Source organism: Colias croceus, chromosome 4 (assembly GCF_905220415.1).
Source record: "Colias croceus chromosome 4, ilColCroc2.1".
NCBI classification, from domain to species: Eukaryota; Metazoa; Arthropoda; class Insecta; order Lepidoptera; family Pieridae; genus Colias; species Colias croceus.
This window is the reverse complement of record NC_059540.1, coordinates 3,962,591-3,982,634: the sequence shown is the minus strand read 5'-3', so window position 1 is coordinate 3,982,634 and position 20,044 is coordinate 3,962,591. Positions and strand designations below refer to the sequence as shown.

Below are 20,044 nucleotides of genomic sequence, written 5' to 3'. Positions count from 1 at the left end.
CACACTTAACATTAATTCTTAAGACGATTCTTAATTACACATGCTCTAGTGGCAATTTTTAATTAGTAGCGTCTGAGAATCCGTCTGGAGCCGCGAGGAGAGGCAGGTGACAACGGGGAGCGGTTAAGTGTGGCATTTTACGGCTTTTATGCATATTTGATGGCACCCATCATAATCTGTGCGGTGAGGGGAGCTTCGCCTACATTGGTTATGAATTGTTCTTCTGTGAATGCCTTGAGATTATAAGTCTGTATGTAATAAGTCATTGTGAAGGTTTCTGGTGATCTTAAACGTGCAAAATAATGATTTGCGCGAATTGGTGTAATCGCGTAGGATTGAAACTATTTTTTTTTGTAAATAGTAGAGCTTTTATTACTGTAGTGCCTCCTTGACGTTTGCATTATATAGAGTAAATGACTTTTATGCGGTAATGAGAAAAAAGATTTTTTCTATCTAATTTTTACGTATACGGTATACGTAAAAATTCAAATATTGTGTTAAAGGTGTTAAATTATTCGGATAATATCATTTGTAAGCATTGGATTTGTAAATTAAGCTGTAGTAATAAATGTATGTAGGTAATAGGTAATTGTAATACTAACACTAGGATAAGATTTTACTAACACTTTATGGGCTATGTGGCCTGAATTAAATGAATTTTATTTATTATTATTTATTGCTGTTTTATTTTCTAGACATTTTAATACAAAGAAGTCAACTTATTATCCCTTGCATTAACAGTTATTTAAAGTATCAATAACTAACAAACAAACATACTCGATTATTAAGCGACTCTTCTTTGAATGATGAGATGACATTCGACTTCGTAGTAAACTAGATAAAAATTTTGTAAATTATATTTGTGTTTCCTTTTTTACGCAGACATGCTAATGTTTTAAACATTTATCTTTGCCACATACCAACCAGCTAACATACAACAAAGCCTATAAACATCATAAACTATTTACAAACACGGAACATTTGAATAATCCGTTATTAGAAGGTAAAAGCTGATGAATTGGAAAATAATTACGGGTATTAGGCGTGCTAAGAGTGCTGTATCAATTACTGTCGGTAAGCAAACAGGCATTATGCGCTTAATATTAAAATCAAATTTACGGAACACCCCTTTCAGTAAATCGTCCGGCCATCGATAGGAAATGTCACCACACTTTCACGTGTAACATGTTCACTGTACAGATAACAAAAAAATGTTTTATCCGTGTTTATGGATTATAATGTATTTTATACTTAGATTTTATATACTAAGGGCTGATTTTTCAATCCTTGGTTAAAACTTATTCATCGAATAACGTATTAAGCTACCATTTCAAAAATGTATTCTAATTGTCCGTATTTTGTCAGTTTACAGGTGACATTTTAAAATGTTCGTGTAATACTTTATTGGAAGGATAAATTTTAACCAAGGATTGAAAAATCGGCGCTTAATAATATGTACTGCAGACTATTATTTCTGATAAACGTCGTTAACAAAACAAATTCTTTCTTTATATAACTTGATTATTATATAACTATTAAGTAATATTAGCTATTATTACATTCCATAAAAAATACGATGAAAAACTTAGAATTAAAATCATGAATCATGTTTCAAAAGAGCCAATTAAAGAAATTGCGTAGTTGTCGCTTTTCTTGCGAGAAAGAATACGAAACAAAACAACTCTGGAAACGATTATTTGGCAACATTGAGAAATACGTTTTGTAAGAAATATAATTAGCGTCGAATTTACTTTTACGATATTTCGTCACCTGCTGTCCTTACTCATTTTGTTTGGAAAACATTGCGTAACCTCAATTAAAATCACATTTTCCACCGTATATTTCCACCCAAATGCGTAGGTTTCTTTATGAAAATACGTACAGAGTATCTTATAAGTAGGTAGAGATGTTTAATGTTTATGCCTTGAAAACAATTGTGGTTATTCAATACGCTTTAAAGTTGATTGAAAATAAGTACCAAAGAGTAAATGCTCGAATGAGCCTTAACTTCATAGTTTTATAAAATACTAGCTTACCGCCCGCGGCTTCGCCCGCTTTGTCTAAAACCTAATAAATTATATACTAAAACCTTCCTCTTGAATCACTCTATCTATTAATCCGTTGCGTAGTTTTAAAGATTTAAGCATACAAAGGGACATAGGGACAGAGAAAGCGACTTTGTTTTATACTATGTAGTGATGATGATGGTACCTATGTTGATGGATATTTAAGTAAAACTTGTATTTTAGTTATACACTATATTTATCTGAATTTCGATATAAAGAATGTTACGAAATATTTTTTAACACATATTAAAGTAAAATGTATGTTTGTTGCAGAATCCAGATGAACCATTGGTGATACACAAGCTTTTTCGACCTGCAACATCTGTATCTTCTACGTATGTATTCTTTAATTACTAAATTACTAAAAAATTTCGCTACTAATAGCGAAATTTTTCAATACATCTCAATACTAAAAATTCATACAAGATTTCAGACCAATTACTATTTAAGAATACCAAAACTCCATTAATATTCTATCTCGCATTCGAGCTTCCAAAGAAACGAAACTAATAATGTGCTGTAATCTTAAATTTAATTTGTGTTAACAACTTTAAAATTCTAATTAAGATAAAAAAAATACTTACTACGGATTTCAATATACACAAATAAGAGATTCAACTCAAATCACTTTTAATTATTTTTACATGTATAATTTTGTAAACAGCCTTTAATCGTTTAACCTTTACGTCATAAGTAATCTAATATATAGAAATCAATGCCACTTTTCGTTGTAATTCCATAACTCGAGAACGGCTGAACCGATTTCGATAATTCTTTTTTTATTATATTCCTTGAAGTACGAGGATGGTTCTTATGTAGAGAAAACGTGAATATGTACCACGGGCGAAGCCGGGGCGGACCGCTAGTAATTTATAACAGTAAACACCACAGAGTAAACAGCGAAGCCCTCTATAATTGTCGCATATGTTATTTATTTATGTAACTTGCATAAATATGCGTGGGGAAGCGTGATTCCGAGTCCCGCTAATTATTGCGTGACTTATTGGTGAGCGAAGATAACACATAAATCGCGACCAAATTATTATGATCCCTGAAATCTCACTTAACTCCTTGCTTTGCAAATATGAAGGTTAATGGGGGAGGTCATGTGATGATGGTGGGTGTATCGCTCGGAGGCTTGCAGCTTTATCTACTTGCCTGAGATCGTGACTTTCAGAAAGAGATTTGGGTAATTAAACTGGTTTTGAGAACGAATCGTGCTTTACCGTTTTTCAAGTGCCTGCGGCGATGGCGCGATGCTAATAATTAGATTTAATGATGGATGCTAAAATTAAATTCTTATACCTGAATGATGTAATTAAGACACTTTTTATCAAATTTTTTATTTTGAATCAATGTAAAAAAACTACAACGTAGGTACTCTACAACTTAATTGCGTATTAGTTAACTGAAAGACTGAGATCTCAGACAAGATACAAAAATCAAAATGAAAATATTAACCAAATCAAAAACAATCACAACTAAACAATTGAAATTTAATTGAAAAATAACTAAAACGTTAAAATAGAAAAGGACAAAAATAGTTTAAGCCTAAATTAGTTGATGCGTTAAATTCCGTGATCGTCTTAATCTTAAAACATTCCAATCCAAATTATTGAAAACCAGAAATTAGCATCCAGCCGTACAGAATACTATTAATAAATAAATAAATGTCTCACGAAACTCCGAACATTGTTTATTAATCATTGCACTGCAGTATTCGGAAACTTCATGGTTAATCATGAAATAACTCAAGGACTATGCGGTAATCTTGCAGTCCCGTAGCAATGCTACAAGCGGAAGCTAGCGTGATTTAGCTTGTGATTAGTCTAACCTAGCTTTGCTATTTATCTAATACCTAAGCGGTTTGATATCTAGCGCTTTATATAGAGCAAGTACATGTAGGTGTCTATGTGACACATGACCTTAAACCAATTTAAAAAGCTTCTATTCTTCTACTGGGTATATAAAAAAAAAACACAACTAAAAGCCATTTAATATAAGTGAAATTAGGTATATTGAATTATGAGATTAAATAATATTCTAAGGTGCAAGAATCTCCGTCACTCTATAAAACCGATATTCCTTTAATGAACAGGTTTTAATAATGATTTTATTATTATCTTGCAGAATTAAGATCGATGTTTATTATGTTTAACAGTACAGGTAGTAATTATATTAAAGCGTTTAATATTAGAAATATAACAAAATGCTTTTAATGAAAAAAAAATTAGAGCAACCGAATTTATAACATATACCAGGATAGTGGCAGTGGTAACCTCTACTTGTGGCGCAGTACCGTGATAAAGGTACATTAACAACGAAATAATATTTAAAAACTTTGGAAGGTGTGACACAATTATTAGGACAATAATCCATTGACTTTATAATAATCCTGAAAGTTAGTTAGGCTACGTTCGAACAAAGTAAATGAAGATACTTAACCTTGTTCCGAAGTTTGATCCAATAAAACAAAGTTTCCAACAAACGAATGCATTAAAGTCACCACCCGCAAACTGATCCAATCGTAATATCGCACTTCCAGACATCGAAAGTTAGTATGCATTGACTTTGAAAAGTTGTCCAAAACTAAGTTGGGTTATGTTTATGAAACTATTCGGATCCGGGTGTGTACCGATACACATGCAAGAACTCGCGCCCGACTCTAGGCATAGTTCGCTAAGTGGAACAGCTGTAAAACAAAGTAGCGAAGGGTCTAGGAACTTAGTGAGTACGTTAGCGAGTGTTCGGGAACACGTGTCCTCCTGCGACGTGGGCTGCCGGAGCTGCCGCGCCGCCGACCCATCACTACTTCGCAACTTTGACAGTTTAATTCGGGAAGCGCGGTCGACGACCGCGACCGATTCATAAATAAGTTAAACTAGGTTTAACAAAGTATTGCAGAGGCTGATAACGAAGCGCCTACACTCCCTCCCGCCTCGCTCGCCGCGTGTAGATAAACTTTTAAAATGACTTTGGAAGCTTTTGAGCTTTTAATCGGTAAAGTTGTACAGACAGACAGTTCGGGCACAATCCTTGAACCGCTTGCGCCGGCGACGGCGGCCGCAAAACTTTGTTTTACAGGACTACTTTTCTTCTTGTTTCAAGGTTGAACTCTTAAAACAAACTCCGGTTCGACGGAGTTCGTGAACTCGGGCGCCAACAATTTACAAATTTCTCTCTTTCATAACAACTAACTGCCGCTCGGCGCGCGAAAGTTGTCCTGCGTAGATCTTAATCGTATTGTCTGTTGCGCTAGCGGCGGGAACAGCTGATTGTGACGTCACACTTTATCTCACTTCTCGTATTGATTTTCTAGAATGTTTTCAAGTTTCAGTACTAAATAATATCTTAATGGGTATTTACTTATAGGTACTCATTTAATATTAAAGCGGACGAAAATTTTTAGCGAAATCGTTTGCAAATAAAAATTAAACCACACGACTGAAAGCATTAAAGCTATCGAAAATCAGGCGGCGCCCTCCGACGCCTTTTATTCAATTTATTTAAGTGACACTGATAGCACAACTGTGGTCGAAAAACTCGTCTGCTAAATTTGTTTGAGCCCCAATGACCGGAGGCTTTTTTTGCATTTTACGCCTCACCTGCCGAGGGCTCGTCGAAGTGACGAGACAAGCATTGATTGGCTTTTAATCAAAAGTAGCGCCTTTCATTACACTGATACAGATTTTGCACGAAAAGCTTTTATAATATTGTATCCATTTTCTAAAACGTGTGAGCTTTTAGTAATCACAATCTATAAACGATATATTCGGTTGGCAATAGCTCGTAGGGGTTATGTAACTGACAGGTTTTTCTCGGGCTATGTATTATACAATAGGTTAAAATGCAGGTACATATATTGTATTGCGCGTAAATTTTACGTAACTAGAAATAAATAGGTTGCGGGTGTGTGGGGCGGGGCGGTGTGGGCGCGGCGTGCGCGCGCAGGCCTAAGTGTCTCTCGTCCTTCGCCGGCCCGCACTCTGCCTCCGCATAGTTCGCGAATCGCGCTTCGACAAACACCCGCGTCACGAATATCGCTCCTGGTTCGTAGGGACGCAGCGCGGACAAACTTTCCGTGGCTACGCTCTGCTACGGCGTAGCGTTTACCGCTGTGTTGTGCTCCAAGTTGTCCTCAGTGAACTCGTGCTCAAATACTTTTCAAACTATTGTTTTCACGTTATGATAGTGCGTTTCGTTTAGTGATGTCGGCCCTCGTCCGACCTGTTTGGTAAGTCCGAAAATATTTTTCCGAAAATTTAACGTGTCGACTTTTGTCACTTTTTGAACATATATCGTTGTTGTTTTACGGTTTCCGAAATTCATGCGGTTTATTTCAGCAGTGCTATCGCCGGATTATAGTGAAGAAGATTTAAAATGTTTAAAATCGTTCACGCACAAATCCCACGCTAGTAAAACCATTTCACGAAATGCTTTCGATACATTTTCTTGAATTGAAATTGAATTAATTAGTTCCGAATATATTATGTGGATATATTTATCTTATAGGCAATATTCAAGTTAATCTCATTAATTATTCTGCTCGTGGTTGACATATATGCGTATAATTAAATCGGTTATGTTAAGCGAATCGTCATGTACCGCGAATCATTAGGCAACACACGGAATACGTAATGCGAACCGTTTAACCTTTTAGCAAATTATATGAAGATAGATTATTATCTAAGAATATATAGAGAAATATGTACGTTTAAGACGCGTTTGTCGGCAAAATTACGGATTCGGATTTAGTAGGTACGTTCAAGGTACGTTAAAAATTTAATGACAGTATAGGAACAAAGGAATTAGCCTTGTTCTGCGAAAAAACTTTTTAAAAACAAAGAATAAGAATGCAACTTATTATAAAATAATTTAGTTTTTAAAGAATTTTCCTTTAAAAATTTATTTATTTCGCAACACACTAGGTACATAAAGCATACGAAGCAAACGATAACAACATGAAGATAAAACTTATACTTACTTTCATTCTTATTTTTTAAATTTTTTGACTCACCTTATAAAGTTAGATCAAATCTTGTAAATATAAGTTAAATAATAGAATTATATTCGTTTTACAAGATATTTTCGTAAAATACTTCATCATCATCATCATCATCATCAGCCCATATACGTTCCCACTGCTGGGACACGGGCCTCCTATGAGGGTACAGGCCATAATCCACCACGCTTGCCAAGTGCGGGTTGGCGGATGACACATGTCGTCGAACTTTTTAATTCTTCGACATGTCGGTTTCCTCACGATGTTTTCCTTCACCGTTCGAACTTACTTCGAAATAATAAATTAACACTAACACCTACATAATTCCAATAAAAAATGTTGTAAAATGCATATAAGTATATAATATTGTCAGAAATTAAAATAAAATGAGTTAGCTTTAATAAAAAAAAAATTAGTTACATTTTAGTCTTTTGTTCTGTAAACAACTTAACTTAGTTTAACTTCTAAACTGCAATAAAAAGTTTGCAATATTATATTTTAATGGGATATTTATAAGAATCTATTAATAACATAACAATAAATAACATTTAAATATTCATCTGAAAATCATCTCAAATTAAGGAAAAGAACAAAGCATTAAGAAGAAGAAAAATTTATAATAAAATTTAATGAAACTTTCTGTTCGGTAATCAATGCACTGTTATATTTCTTAACTCCAATTATTAAGTACAGAACACCAATCATTAACATATCTATTCTAATTTTCTACTTAACCCAACCGCACACTACAATACCAAATAACAACTACTTAAAACTATACTAAAACAATAACACGAAAATATATAGCAACTACTAGCTTTTCGCCCCGGCTTCGCCCGTGGTACCCTACATGTTTACGTTTTTTTTTCATAAAAACTATCCTGTCTCTCAAGTTGGATCGAAGTGCACATGGTGTACGAATTTTATTATAAACGGTTAAGTGGTTTAGGGGTCCATTGAGGACAAACATTGTGACACGAGATTTATATATATTAAGATAAACCAAACCAAAATCGTGATACGGAAAACATACACATCCGAACCATTTAAAGACAATATAACTAAAAACCAAACGCAAATCATCATACGAAAAACGTAACGGGTGTCCATTAAAAGACAATTAGCAGTGGTAAAATTTGCGTTATTCCCGTACATACAGCTCAGGTAGGGTTGCTAAACGGATTTCACGTGTGACGCCCCGGGCCGATCCAGATAAGGGAATCAAATTGTTTCTCTGAAGCTATCTGATGGGCAACCTGCCTGAGTTCATTGTAGATGCTATTTTACATGTGGTTTTAATTTTATGTGTGTAATGAATCGTTTAGGAATAAATCGTTTAATGAATATGGAGTTTATAGAACGCGATACAGAGACTTTAATGTAGTTTAGATCTTTTAAAAGAAACACACGATTCTCTTGTTCCACTTTTTTGCCTTTATTTTAGAATTTTATTTTAAAAACTTGGAGCTCTTCGACTACGGGGTCGTAGTTTTAGTAACAAAGTAGGTATCTGTTGTCGATATTTTAACTAAAAGGTATTAAAGTGTAAAAGCATTCAATTTTTTATAAACAATTCGATAAACTCAATTGATACGAGACCAAATTGAATAAGGAAGTTTTTTCGAAGAAATAACTGGTTCTACTGTTCTTCGATAAAACGATCAACTTTAGCCTCATGTGTGACTAGCAAAAGATACGATAACTAATTAAGATAAAATATTTTCACCCAAATAAAAACAAAAATATTAAGATCATAGTGTAAATAAATGACAATACAAAGATTTTATATATTGTCCAATTTTAAAATTATAATCAAGAAAATATCGTGATATATCGCTCTATTAAAAATATTTAAAGACAATAAACAATAGAATTAAGTGCTTATTGAAATGAAATGTCGAAAATTAAGTTTTTTATACAATTTTGTAAATAAGGAAGCGAAAGGCTCGAGTAAAACACACACAAACAAAGGTACCGGCGGGACGCGAGGGTCTCTATGCGTTAACCCTCGCTACAAGTGCGCCCTACGAATAGGGCTGTACACAGGTAGTTTATATTTTTTAAATAAATAAATAATCCATAATCGGTTTTTTTTTTCAAATTTATTAATGATTATATATTATTAATATAATGATTATTCCATGATCATTATATCTGTGCTGTACAATCTCTAGCTTAAACGTAACTTCTAGATAAATATTTAAAAAGATTGTGCTTATTGTTTTTATACATTCATTGATACTATTTTTAGGTATATAGATAAAAATGGTATTAAATCCAAAATTATATGCTGTCTTGAAATAACATACACAAATTTATTAATCCCGTTGATTGATATTTTCTATATATATGACACACACACGCACAAACGCAAAAACGCACGCATAGACGCACTCACACATACACGCAGACGCACACACAAACTAACACATTCACACACCCACACATACAAACATACATATTACACGCGCACACATACATGCAGACAAACACTCACTACACATACACTGGTCACGTATTAATAGGTCTATATTATTTTAAGTAGAAGTAGATATTAAGTTCAGTCTATTATTTTGTTTTTTCTCTTCTTGCCATTTGTTTATTATGTTAAGTTATAAATGTATTTAAGTAGTGTCATCCGCGAGGGGGGCTAGTGATCTGTACTACAGGTCTTTCACAGACCTATTTCAGACACTAGTCCTTCACAACGTAAATGCTACACGTTTACATATTTTGTTCTATTGTAATAGTATAAGTTGTGAAGGCAAATAAATAAAGTTTTTATTTATTTTATATAACATCGGCAAAACAGCGTCAAATCAGCTTGCTTTTCTTTCACGAGTCACGACGGCTTTAATTTTCACAGTAAAAAAATAATAACTACAATATATTTTGTTCACTAAATTTCTTCGTACCTACATTATTCATCATACGATTCTTACCTTTATAGAACATAATGTCTTTATTTAATTTGCTTACGTGTAAATACTATATAACAAATATATAAATCGAATTACGTAATGTCTTTTAATATTTATGGTACTTTCAATATTAATAAGAATATGTATTTACTTATAATACTTATAATAGTACTTATAATAGTTGCTAATTTTAGGAAGATAATTCTCCTATAAATCTATAAACCTAAATATTGATATAACAAGAAAATACGCAACAACTTTAAACTAGCTTGTAGGAAAATATCTTGTTTATCTTTTTTAAAGGAAAAAAATCTTAAGTGCCAACCCTATGAACCCCAAACGAAATGCAAGGGTAAGGGCGCCTAGGACCGCGAGCTACAATGCATCGCTCGATACCATTACCCCACTTATTTAAACTCAGTTAAACTATTGCGATATTGATTTTCGCAATCATATGATCTGTCCCTTTTTTGTTTCTATGGTAATTGATGAACAAACTTTACACCAATACCAAATATACGCTACAACAATTTTCAAATGCATTTATTTAAACGGGAATACAAGATTTTATTTTAAAAACGAAAAAATTGTTTACATATTGCGTTTTGTATATGCGGAAATTATTTATTTATTTATGCTTTATTGCTCAAGATAAATTACAAATTGAAACTTAGCCTAGAATACATTGTAAAAAACGGCGGCCTTATCGCTAAGTAGTGATTTCTGACAGACAACCTATTGTATAGAGAGAAATTAAGTAAAGGATGATTATTGTTTTGAACACCCAAATAAAATTACAATTGAATTTAAAGCCTTGCTTATATTTTCGTAAATTAGTATCGGCTTAGACTAGGAGTTTTATATAAGTAAAAATTATTACGAATATAGAGACGAATATATAGTAAGAGCAAAATATAAATACAATATTGTCTAAGTTCAGTTCTTACTTTTATATTATAAAAATTTTGAACGTTAGAATTTCGATATTCGCGGGATTATTTTTCCGACCCAAATATCGACCAATAGAATTGCACCATTCGACGTCACGTGGTACAACCTACATGGTATTATACTGATAATTTTTTGAAAATTTTCTATGGTCGTTGACGTCAAACTGACAGGTTTAATTCAATTGTGAAATTATTGGCCGACATTTGGGACGGAAAAATAATCTCCCGAATACCACACGAGCTTCAAAATTATCTGGCATTTCCCTCAAGGTTCCCTGCAAACAAATAAAGTCGTCAAGTTTTTCAGGAAAAATCACTCGCGCTTCGCGCTCGTGATTTTTTAGCCTTGACTAAAAACTTGACTCCTTCATTTGTTTGCAACGAACCTATCGGAAAATACCCGATAATTTTGAAGCTCTTGTGGTATTATAAGTGGTAATTTAACTCAGCTTCTTTCAAAAGCACTTTTATATGTGGACGTGGCCACATTGTGAAATGAAGATGAAATATTGTAGTATTTTCATTTTTTTTGACCGCCTCCTTGGTACAGTGGTTGACGCGTGAGCGTAGAACCGAGGGGTCCTGGGTTCGATTCCCGGTGGAGACGAAGAAAAAAAAAATGTCTCGGTCTGGTAGGACACAGAAGGCTGATCACCTACTTGTCCCTAAAGAAAAATCGATCAGTGAAACAGATGTATGCATATAGCATCTGCCCCTTACCCCACTACGGGGACATGGGACTTCACTTTCATTTATTTTAAAACAATAATAATAACAGAATAACTAGTGTGTTGACGTGATATTTAAATTTCCTCACACATTTCCTTTTACTTGGAGGTATTGAACTGCTTCCACGAAAAATTACGCATGATTTTTATTTAATTATTGTTATTCCTTAAAATTTTTTTAAAAGGATCAAATATTGATGAATTTTTAAGGATATTAAAAAACTTAATACGGACAAGATTCCGTAAATCCCCAATTATTTATTTTTTACGTTTTTGTTTTCTTCGCTCTTTTCTTCTTTTTTTTTTTCTTTCTTAATAATTGTATTTAAAAACTTAGTAACTTTCTCTTGTGTAGCACGGTCTATTTTATTATCTGTAAGTAATCTATTTTCACAACTTATCACGAATTGAATACGAATTTTGCTTAAAGATAAAAGAAATAAGAATAATATACAAATTAATTTAATAACAAAATATAATCCAACTTACTGTGTCTACAGTTATTTTGCTATCGTGCAAACGATAACTATGGCAACAAGGCGCGAACATTTTTGCCTCTACTTTTGACTGTCCCTAAGTATACAATTAATCCAACCCGAAATAAATTGAACGTTAACATCGTGTTCTAAACCGGCCACTTATCAGGCAGCTACAGTTCTTGGGCAAACTTAACAAATCCGTTTAAACTGAGAACTCTATATCGCTTCACAAAATTGGGAGCGTATTTATCTCGGGGAGTCGATTTAAAAGCAGAATCACGCAAGCACACGACGCCATTATCGCAGGCTCCCGATCCGCAGGCCGCGGCAACTCTATGAATCTAATCCAGAGGATTTAGCCTCTGATTTACAGTCGAGCCGAGCCGACGAGGGCGCGACTACTCGAAAGAAAAGTGATAATGTCTTAATCCTACCACACTCGAGATACCTCCCTCCAATTTTATGGTCGCGCGCCCAGACGGCACGTTTTGATTTATGATTTCAATAATTAAGAATTCTAAGGTGCAATTTGAATTTAAGACGCGATCTGGGGACCCGCGGGAGGCCGCGTGTTTGTTATTGCCAAGGGCGAGAAAGGGTCGCGCGACAAACGGCTCACCTTTCATTTTCGCCGGAATTATGTTGGAATTTCATGGAATTACAGTAAATTATGAAATTACGGCTCATATCACGGCCGCTATGAATAAATTGTAAGCTTCATTTATGTATACGTCGCTGCGGTATTTGAAACTTTTGTATTTTAGGTTTTAATAATGTAGTACAATTTAGATTTTAATAACATAATTTAAATTTTATTAAAATCTAATAACACTTCATTTTTTACACCAATACCAAATATACGCTACAACAATTTTCAAGAAAGTTTTCATAAAAGCTAATGTCTCCGAAAATCCTACATAGCAGCGATATTAACATAAAAGTAACGAAAAGACCACATTCAAGCAGACACATTATCACAAAGCCCACACGTATTCAGCGTCTTGGCATGTAACGGAGGATCTTATATCGCGCTTAATCTCCAGGCATTACAATTAACGCGGCCCGAGATAACCCGCCACTCGCCACCCGTTGATAAAGGTCGCTGGTACTAGTTTAAACCGGTAAAACCACCCTCGGAGTTTATCTAATTACTGTACGCCAACACACGAACGTTCTCACAAACGTAGTAGCACGTTACAACCCTTTGGGGCCATTGGAAAACTGGCCACGTTTCGTGTAATCTCGGCTTACATTGGTATTGCCTGCGGGCGCGTCACGTACGTAAATGTTTGCACCACTATCGCTCTAACCTTTCTCGAATATTTCCTTTACACGGATAGATACGATATCAACTATTTATAATTAACTTCTATTCAATTTAGCAGAACTTGTATTTAAAAAGTGTTATAGTATTCATTTATTGTTTACAACGATTGTTTTAAAAATTAATGGAAAAATAAATCATACAATGTACAGAATAATTTTTGAATATTTAAAAAGTGAAATTAATATAACAAATCTCTTTATCGATTTATGACAAAAATAGTCAAGTCTCATGACAAGGAACGTTCACGTCAATAACAACTTGTCTCAAAACTTTTCTGAAACTTTTCTATTCGGTACATAATTTTCTGGTTAGTATTTTCAGAGCCAATTTCAGATAAAAAGCGCTTATCTGTATGGCACGAGTAAATCAATGCGTTTGAACTTATTACAATTTTTATTTTTTATTTAGGTACCGTACTCGGAAATCGTTCTACAAATATACAAATTGTGCACTCGTCTCAAGATTTATTTTATAATACTTAGAACCCTATTGGTACTATTTTTTAAAACATTAATTGGTCTGAAAGCTCTTGAGTGAAATGGTTTTTACGTGGGAACGATTTTTGTGCCAATAAATATTAGCCAAGTGAATTAAATGTGAATACGTCGATTGGAAACGCCGAGAATCATTTCCGCGTAAAAATTCTGATTGTGGATGGAAAATCGAATCGCAAGTACGTTTTTACTTGTTTTTATGCGTCTTTATTAGGATATTGCACGAATGTAACTCATGTCTAAATGCAGGTTTTGTTGCAGGACGTCGCCGATGAATACGTTCTCATCACTCCCGCAAATAAACAAGAGAAGATTTGAATTTGGCGTAGATGTAGAAGCCTTTCGAATACTTGACAGACAGCACAGTCAGGGAAACGGTGAAGAATCAATGGATGACGAAAGTGGGGGGAAACGACGACGGCGACTCATTGATGATGAACGACGAGAAGAAAATGAGCAGCGCTGTCGAGTGTACACTACACCTCACCCATTTCTACAGACAAATGACGAACACAAGAGCTATCTTCAAAGGACACAAGTATCTTTAAAGTCAATTTCAAACACTTGGCCACGAGATCAACAATCCACCCATAGTGATGAAAATGATGATAATGACTTCGACAACATGTTCAATGATAAACGATCGGATAAAATGTTGCCATCCTCGCCGTCGCAATCATCAGATAGTGCGGATGGCTCACAAAGAAGCTTCTCAATAGATAACCCCGTCACTGAACAGGAAATGAATGAAAATGAACAAGAAAACGTAGAAAATGTTGTAATTGAAAAAGTAGAACCAGACAGCAATGATGAGGAACACCGAGAAAGTAAAAATTCTAACCATTATGACGGAACACATTTTGATGAAATCATAGATTCTTCGTCCAACGATCTTGAAATTGACATGTCGGATAGAAATGACGATCAATACGACGATGATAGAGATTCAAAATCTAAGCGGAAGGAAATAATGTCGGTTAACAAACAAACTTTGTACAACGTATATAAAGCAGCTACGGCGGCATTACCTTATTCAACACAGTCAGCATTTAAACCACCTGCTGAAGTAAAACACAAAATTCATACTACATCATTTCCAAGCGAACCTTTCGGTGGTTACTCGAATGATCATGACAAGAGCTCCAAGGCGTCCAAGCAATACACAATTCTACAGCCAGCAGGGATAGGCTCCCGAGCTGCCACAGCATTGCATGAGGCGCGAGCCGTGCCTACCGCGCAGCCAACACGAGACTCTCGGCCTCTGAACGCACTGTCGCCGCCGGCCTCCAGAGGTACTCCTACGTCAGCCATTAACAAACTTTCTAACGACAGTACTTTGGAGAACTTTGTTTCAAAGTCACTGAATGTAACTCAGAGTAGGCCCTTCGGTTGAACGTTCTCGTAATGTTTTTACTGTTTGATCCAATGATAATAGAAATTCGATTGTACCCACACTATAAATAACAATTTACAATGTATATAATGTTATCCTTCAAAAGACCTTCACATTAGAACATACACGAGAGCTCCACCTACGATATCATGTAAAATGTATATAAAGATTTTCCTCGTAATTTGAGTTTACGTCATGCAATAAAAACGGGTCAGAGTAATGGGCGGGGCGTCGTAGTACCGCCCCGCTCGACGTAAAAGAAAAATTGATAGTCGGACCGCGCAGTCGCCTGGCGTTCTTTATTTTTTCTTTTGAGTTTGTGAGGGGATGGGTTTCGTGCGATGGGCGGCGCTGCGCAGGTACGCCCAGCGACACGCCCGTCGCTATCGATCGCTCTCCCACGCCCCCACTCAATGATTAACAAAATAATAATTTATCCATCGATTTGTCCACAGAAGGCAACAAGTGTCCAACTCCTGGTTGCAATGGGCAGGGCCACGTCACCGGCCTTTATTCGCACCATCGAAGGTGAGTGCCATGTCTTTCAGCTGAATAACTTCAATCTGTTAACAAAGCAACTAACTAACAACAATCGACTCAAATTATGTAAATATTATTATATTAAAATCGCATTTAAACTAAATCATCTATTGCTTTGTCCATCAGTCTGTCAGGATGCCCAAGAAAGGATAAAGTTACACCAGAGAGTGAGTAATATAAAAAACTACATTCGCTAATTATTGCAACGTATTTTATTTGCATTTATTTTTATAGCAGGAAATTAGAGGATGCCAAAAGCTTTTCCAGTACCTATTTGTTTTATATTATTTTATGTACTCTTTTCAGTAGATGTTTATTTGACTACTTTTTCAAGTTTAATGTAAGCTTAGCAAATTATTCGTTTATAAATAGTTTAGATTGTTTTTTTTTCGTATCTAAATATAATTTATATAATTTCAACTTCTTTATTTTTATTACATGAACTAATATAGCCGTTTGTGTTATAAGTTGAAAGTTAAGATGTGAAGTTGTAACATATACTATAACAATGTGCTCTTGCCTTATAACTGACGTATTCAATATAATTATAGTCTTGGCGTTGCACGAGACAATCCTAAAGTGCCCGACGCCCGGGTGCAACGGTCGCGGCCACGTCAGTTCCAACCGAAGTACACACAGATCCCTCTCTGGCTGCCCCACGGCTGCTGCAAGGAAAGCTGCTGCTAGAACACAACGAGCTAGACCTATAGGTATTGTATTTTAATTGTATTGGTTAGTGAATCATTTCTTTTCAAGTGCAATTAGTGATGTTAGTAATGTTGTACGATTACCTAATCGTACAGACAATACATGTTCCCGGAATGCAATGCGTCGATGTTGCATATTTTATTATAATGTATTAATTATTTTACCACACAATAAGTCAGTTCGCAGTCGGATTCCGCACCGGGCGGAGCTCCATCCTAGATCATCTCATCTCATCCCATTATAGTGAATTAATAATAAATATCTCAAATCTCAATCTCATATCTTATAATTAACCCAACCCCCCGCCAACATTGGTCCTTCGAGCAAACGGTGAATGCGGGACCGGGACAAAAAGTGTGCATAAAGTTTGTGCTGTGTTTGTGTGCGTGGTTCTGGTTTCCGTGATCACATCGCGACCTCGGTGCTTTGGGAAGGCACCACACATATCTCCACATCTCTACCCTGGTGTCTTGGGGGGACACCACACCTCAACCTCGGTGCTTTAGGAAGGCACCACACATCTTCATATCTCAACCTTGGTGCCCTGGAAAGGCATCGCATCTCTACACATCGACGGAATAATTCACATCTCGGTGCGGCGTAAGCGTAACTTGAAGCTAACCAAGTAAGGTTTCTTATTTTATCTCTTATTTTCAAACATGTCGATGGAGGATATTTTAGCTACCCAAGAGCAATTAATAGATGCATTGGATAAGCTACATATAAACTTTAAAAAAGATGGAGCGGAGCGAAAGACTCCCGATTATATACGACGACGATTAGAAACGTTAGAACAATAGGTATTTTGTAGACTTCCACAACAACCATATGATACTTCTATCTTTCAACGATCACTCTCATGAGTATTTTGCATTCAATAGATATGATCAAATTAAGAAAAAATACAATAATATAAAGACAGCCTTACAGAATTATAAATCTTTAGAAAACCCTGAATTACAACCTCCAACCTTTCAAACCCCGTCAATCTCTAATGAATATCAAGAAAAACCTCCTAACAATATCTCCAATATAAATAAAACGGGAGAGCTTATGAAAAAACAAACAACTAATTTTAAGGCTTTTCTGCGAACTGTTTCAAACATAAATCTTGATCTTATATCGGAAAAGTGGGAATTTGAGGATATCCTAAAGTCCTTGCAAATCCGCTGGTCGGTAATTGATACCTTGCATTGGGAATTAGAAAATGAATTGAGCGGAACGAACGCTGAATATGAAGAACAATTTACTAATTATGAAAAACATTACTATAAGTTAAAAACAGATATCAATAAAAAGATGTATTCTCTATCTCATATAGAGAAATCAACCCCAAAAGTAGAGCTGCCTACATTCGAAGGAAATTACATGCAATGGGTTTCGTTTAAAGATCTATTTACAGAAACTATCCACAATAATCCGTCACTGTCGAATGCACAAAAGTTACAGTTTCTCAAGAGTAAAGTTAAGGGCGAGCCTGAAAAAATGATTCAACATCTCCAAATTAGCTCCGACAATTATCTCATATCTTGGAATATTCTCAGTCATCGTTATGATAATAAACGATTAATCTTTACATCTCATCTTAATAACCTCTTAAATATCCCTAATCTTCAATATCAGTCGTATCAACATATTAAACAGATTCATGATGTTACATATGAGAGCATCAATGCAATTGAAAACCTTGGAATTAACGTGACATCGTGGGACCCTTTTCTTGTTTGTGTATTATCCCAGAAGTTAGACCCAGAGACATACAATGATTATATGCAATCTTTAAAGTCGCCCAGAGAGATACCTGTATTGCAAGACTTTTTACGGTATTTAGAAACTAAGTTTATGACGCTAGAGACCTCACGAAAAAAGCATGAAAGCTACACTACAAAAGCATTTGATCAACCATCCAATCAGCATACACATTTAAGAAACTATAATAATCAATCATCCTTTTCTAAAAGTTATAATAATAAATTTAAACAGAGTTTTAATAATCCATATTCTACAAATCATGCTATTTCGCAACGAACGTATTCCAGTAATATAACAAATGTAAAAGGCAAGCGGTGTCCGATGTGCAATTCTAGCGAACATCGCCTTTATACATGTCCGACGTTATTACAAATGCATCCTTATGAGCGAAGAAAAACGGTTGAAAACATGAAACTTTGCCTCAACTGCCTACATTACCACGAAGAAATGAAATGCTTTTCACGGATATTGTGTAAGCAATGTAATAAAAATCATAATACCCTTTTACATGAATGTTTCACGTCACAAAATATGACACCGGAAGCGTCACGTTCGAGGTTCCACGTGCCTCGTTCGAAACCTTTACGCCCACAACAAGAAAATATGAACACATTAGTATCCACTCCAGGTGACCCCAGGGAAATACCTATTACTAGCTACTGCAATTATCAAAGTTCAAGCAGCAGATGGATCTCACCTTAACACGAGAGCGCTTCTAGATCAGGGCTCACAAATCTCAACTTTAAAAAATACCCCGTAAAAATGAATATATCAATGTAATCTTAATTTAAATAGCAACATCCAGTAGTTATGGGAAATGAAGGAAACCTTACTCTAAATCTTACTTTAAATCTATCTCAGGAAGACCTTTAAAGAAAATTTCGAAGAAAAATTAGGTGCGTCAAAATCTTAAATGTATCGCCTAATTTATGCAATTAGAAAACAAATTAATAAAACAACTTCAATTAGCACGCGAGTATAAGCTATTCATATCGAAATACAAAGAACTCAGACACATGATACCCTGTGTGTCGGACGCCGACTTAAGGCCCAGTGGCCACCTACCGCGCACCTTACGCGCAGAGTCATCAACTAACAGCCTTGCGAGTTGTGTTCAACGCTTCCTCGAAAACTTTAAATGGATTAACCCTTATTGATCTCATGTATTATAAACTGCAACAAGACCTTCAAATCCTAATTTTTAGATGGCGCCAATTTAAGTGCGGGTTCACGGCGGAATTGATCTCAAATCCTACAAAGCGACAATTTTTGTCCGAAATATCGAAAATCTTTGATCCCTTTACAAGAGATTACATAATAAAATAATGTGATGATTATGATTATCTTACTATGAAGCGATCTATTGTTAAGCTATCACTGTTACCTACAAATATAAATACTATTAATGAATCTACAATAAGGAAGAAATTAAAACATCGAAAACAAAGAATTCATATCTCAAAACAATAATTATGTCCCATGATAAGAGAACAACTAACACAATGCGACGCTATAATATTACAGCTTGAGCACGTGTTCGGCGAATTTGAATTTTATAATAACATTTAATTTATGAGTGATTCATTTGATATGTGGTTTAATCGACAGAGTAGACTACGTTGCTAATAGTTTATTTGGACCAGAGGTTTGATGAAAAGAAATATGTATGAAATATTTAATCTCA

The 20,044-nt window shown here is 35.0% G+C and overlaps 1 protein-coding gene across 1 annotated transcript in view; it reads left to right on the top strand.

Moving 5' to 3' along the window:
* The window catches only part of LOC123691024 (myelin transcription factor 1-like protein), a 52,834-nt gene that overhangs the window by 21,258 nt on the left and 11,532 nt on the right, over positions 1-20,044 (top strand). The window contains exons 2-6 of the mRNA XM_045635202.1: positions 2,340-2,401; positions 14,229-15,259; positions 15,816-15,888; positions 16,027-16,067; positions 16,452-16,610. Of these exons, the coding sequence (XP_045491158.1) occupies positions 14,239-15,259; positions 15,816-15,888; positions 16,027-16,067; positions 16,452-16,610 (1,294 nt within the window). The 5' untranslated portion in view covers positions 2,340-2,401; positions 14,229-14,238. The remainder of the gene's footprint in view (positions 1-2,339; positions 2,402-14,228; positions 15,260-15,815; positions 15,889-16,026; positions 16,068-16,451; positions 16,611-20,044) is intronic.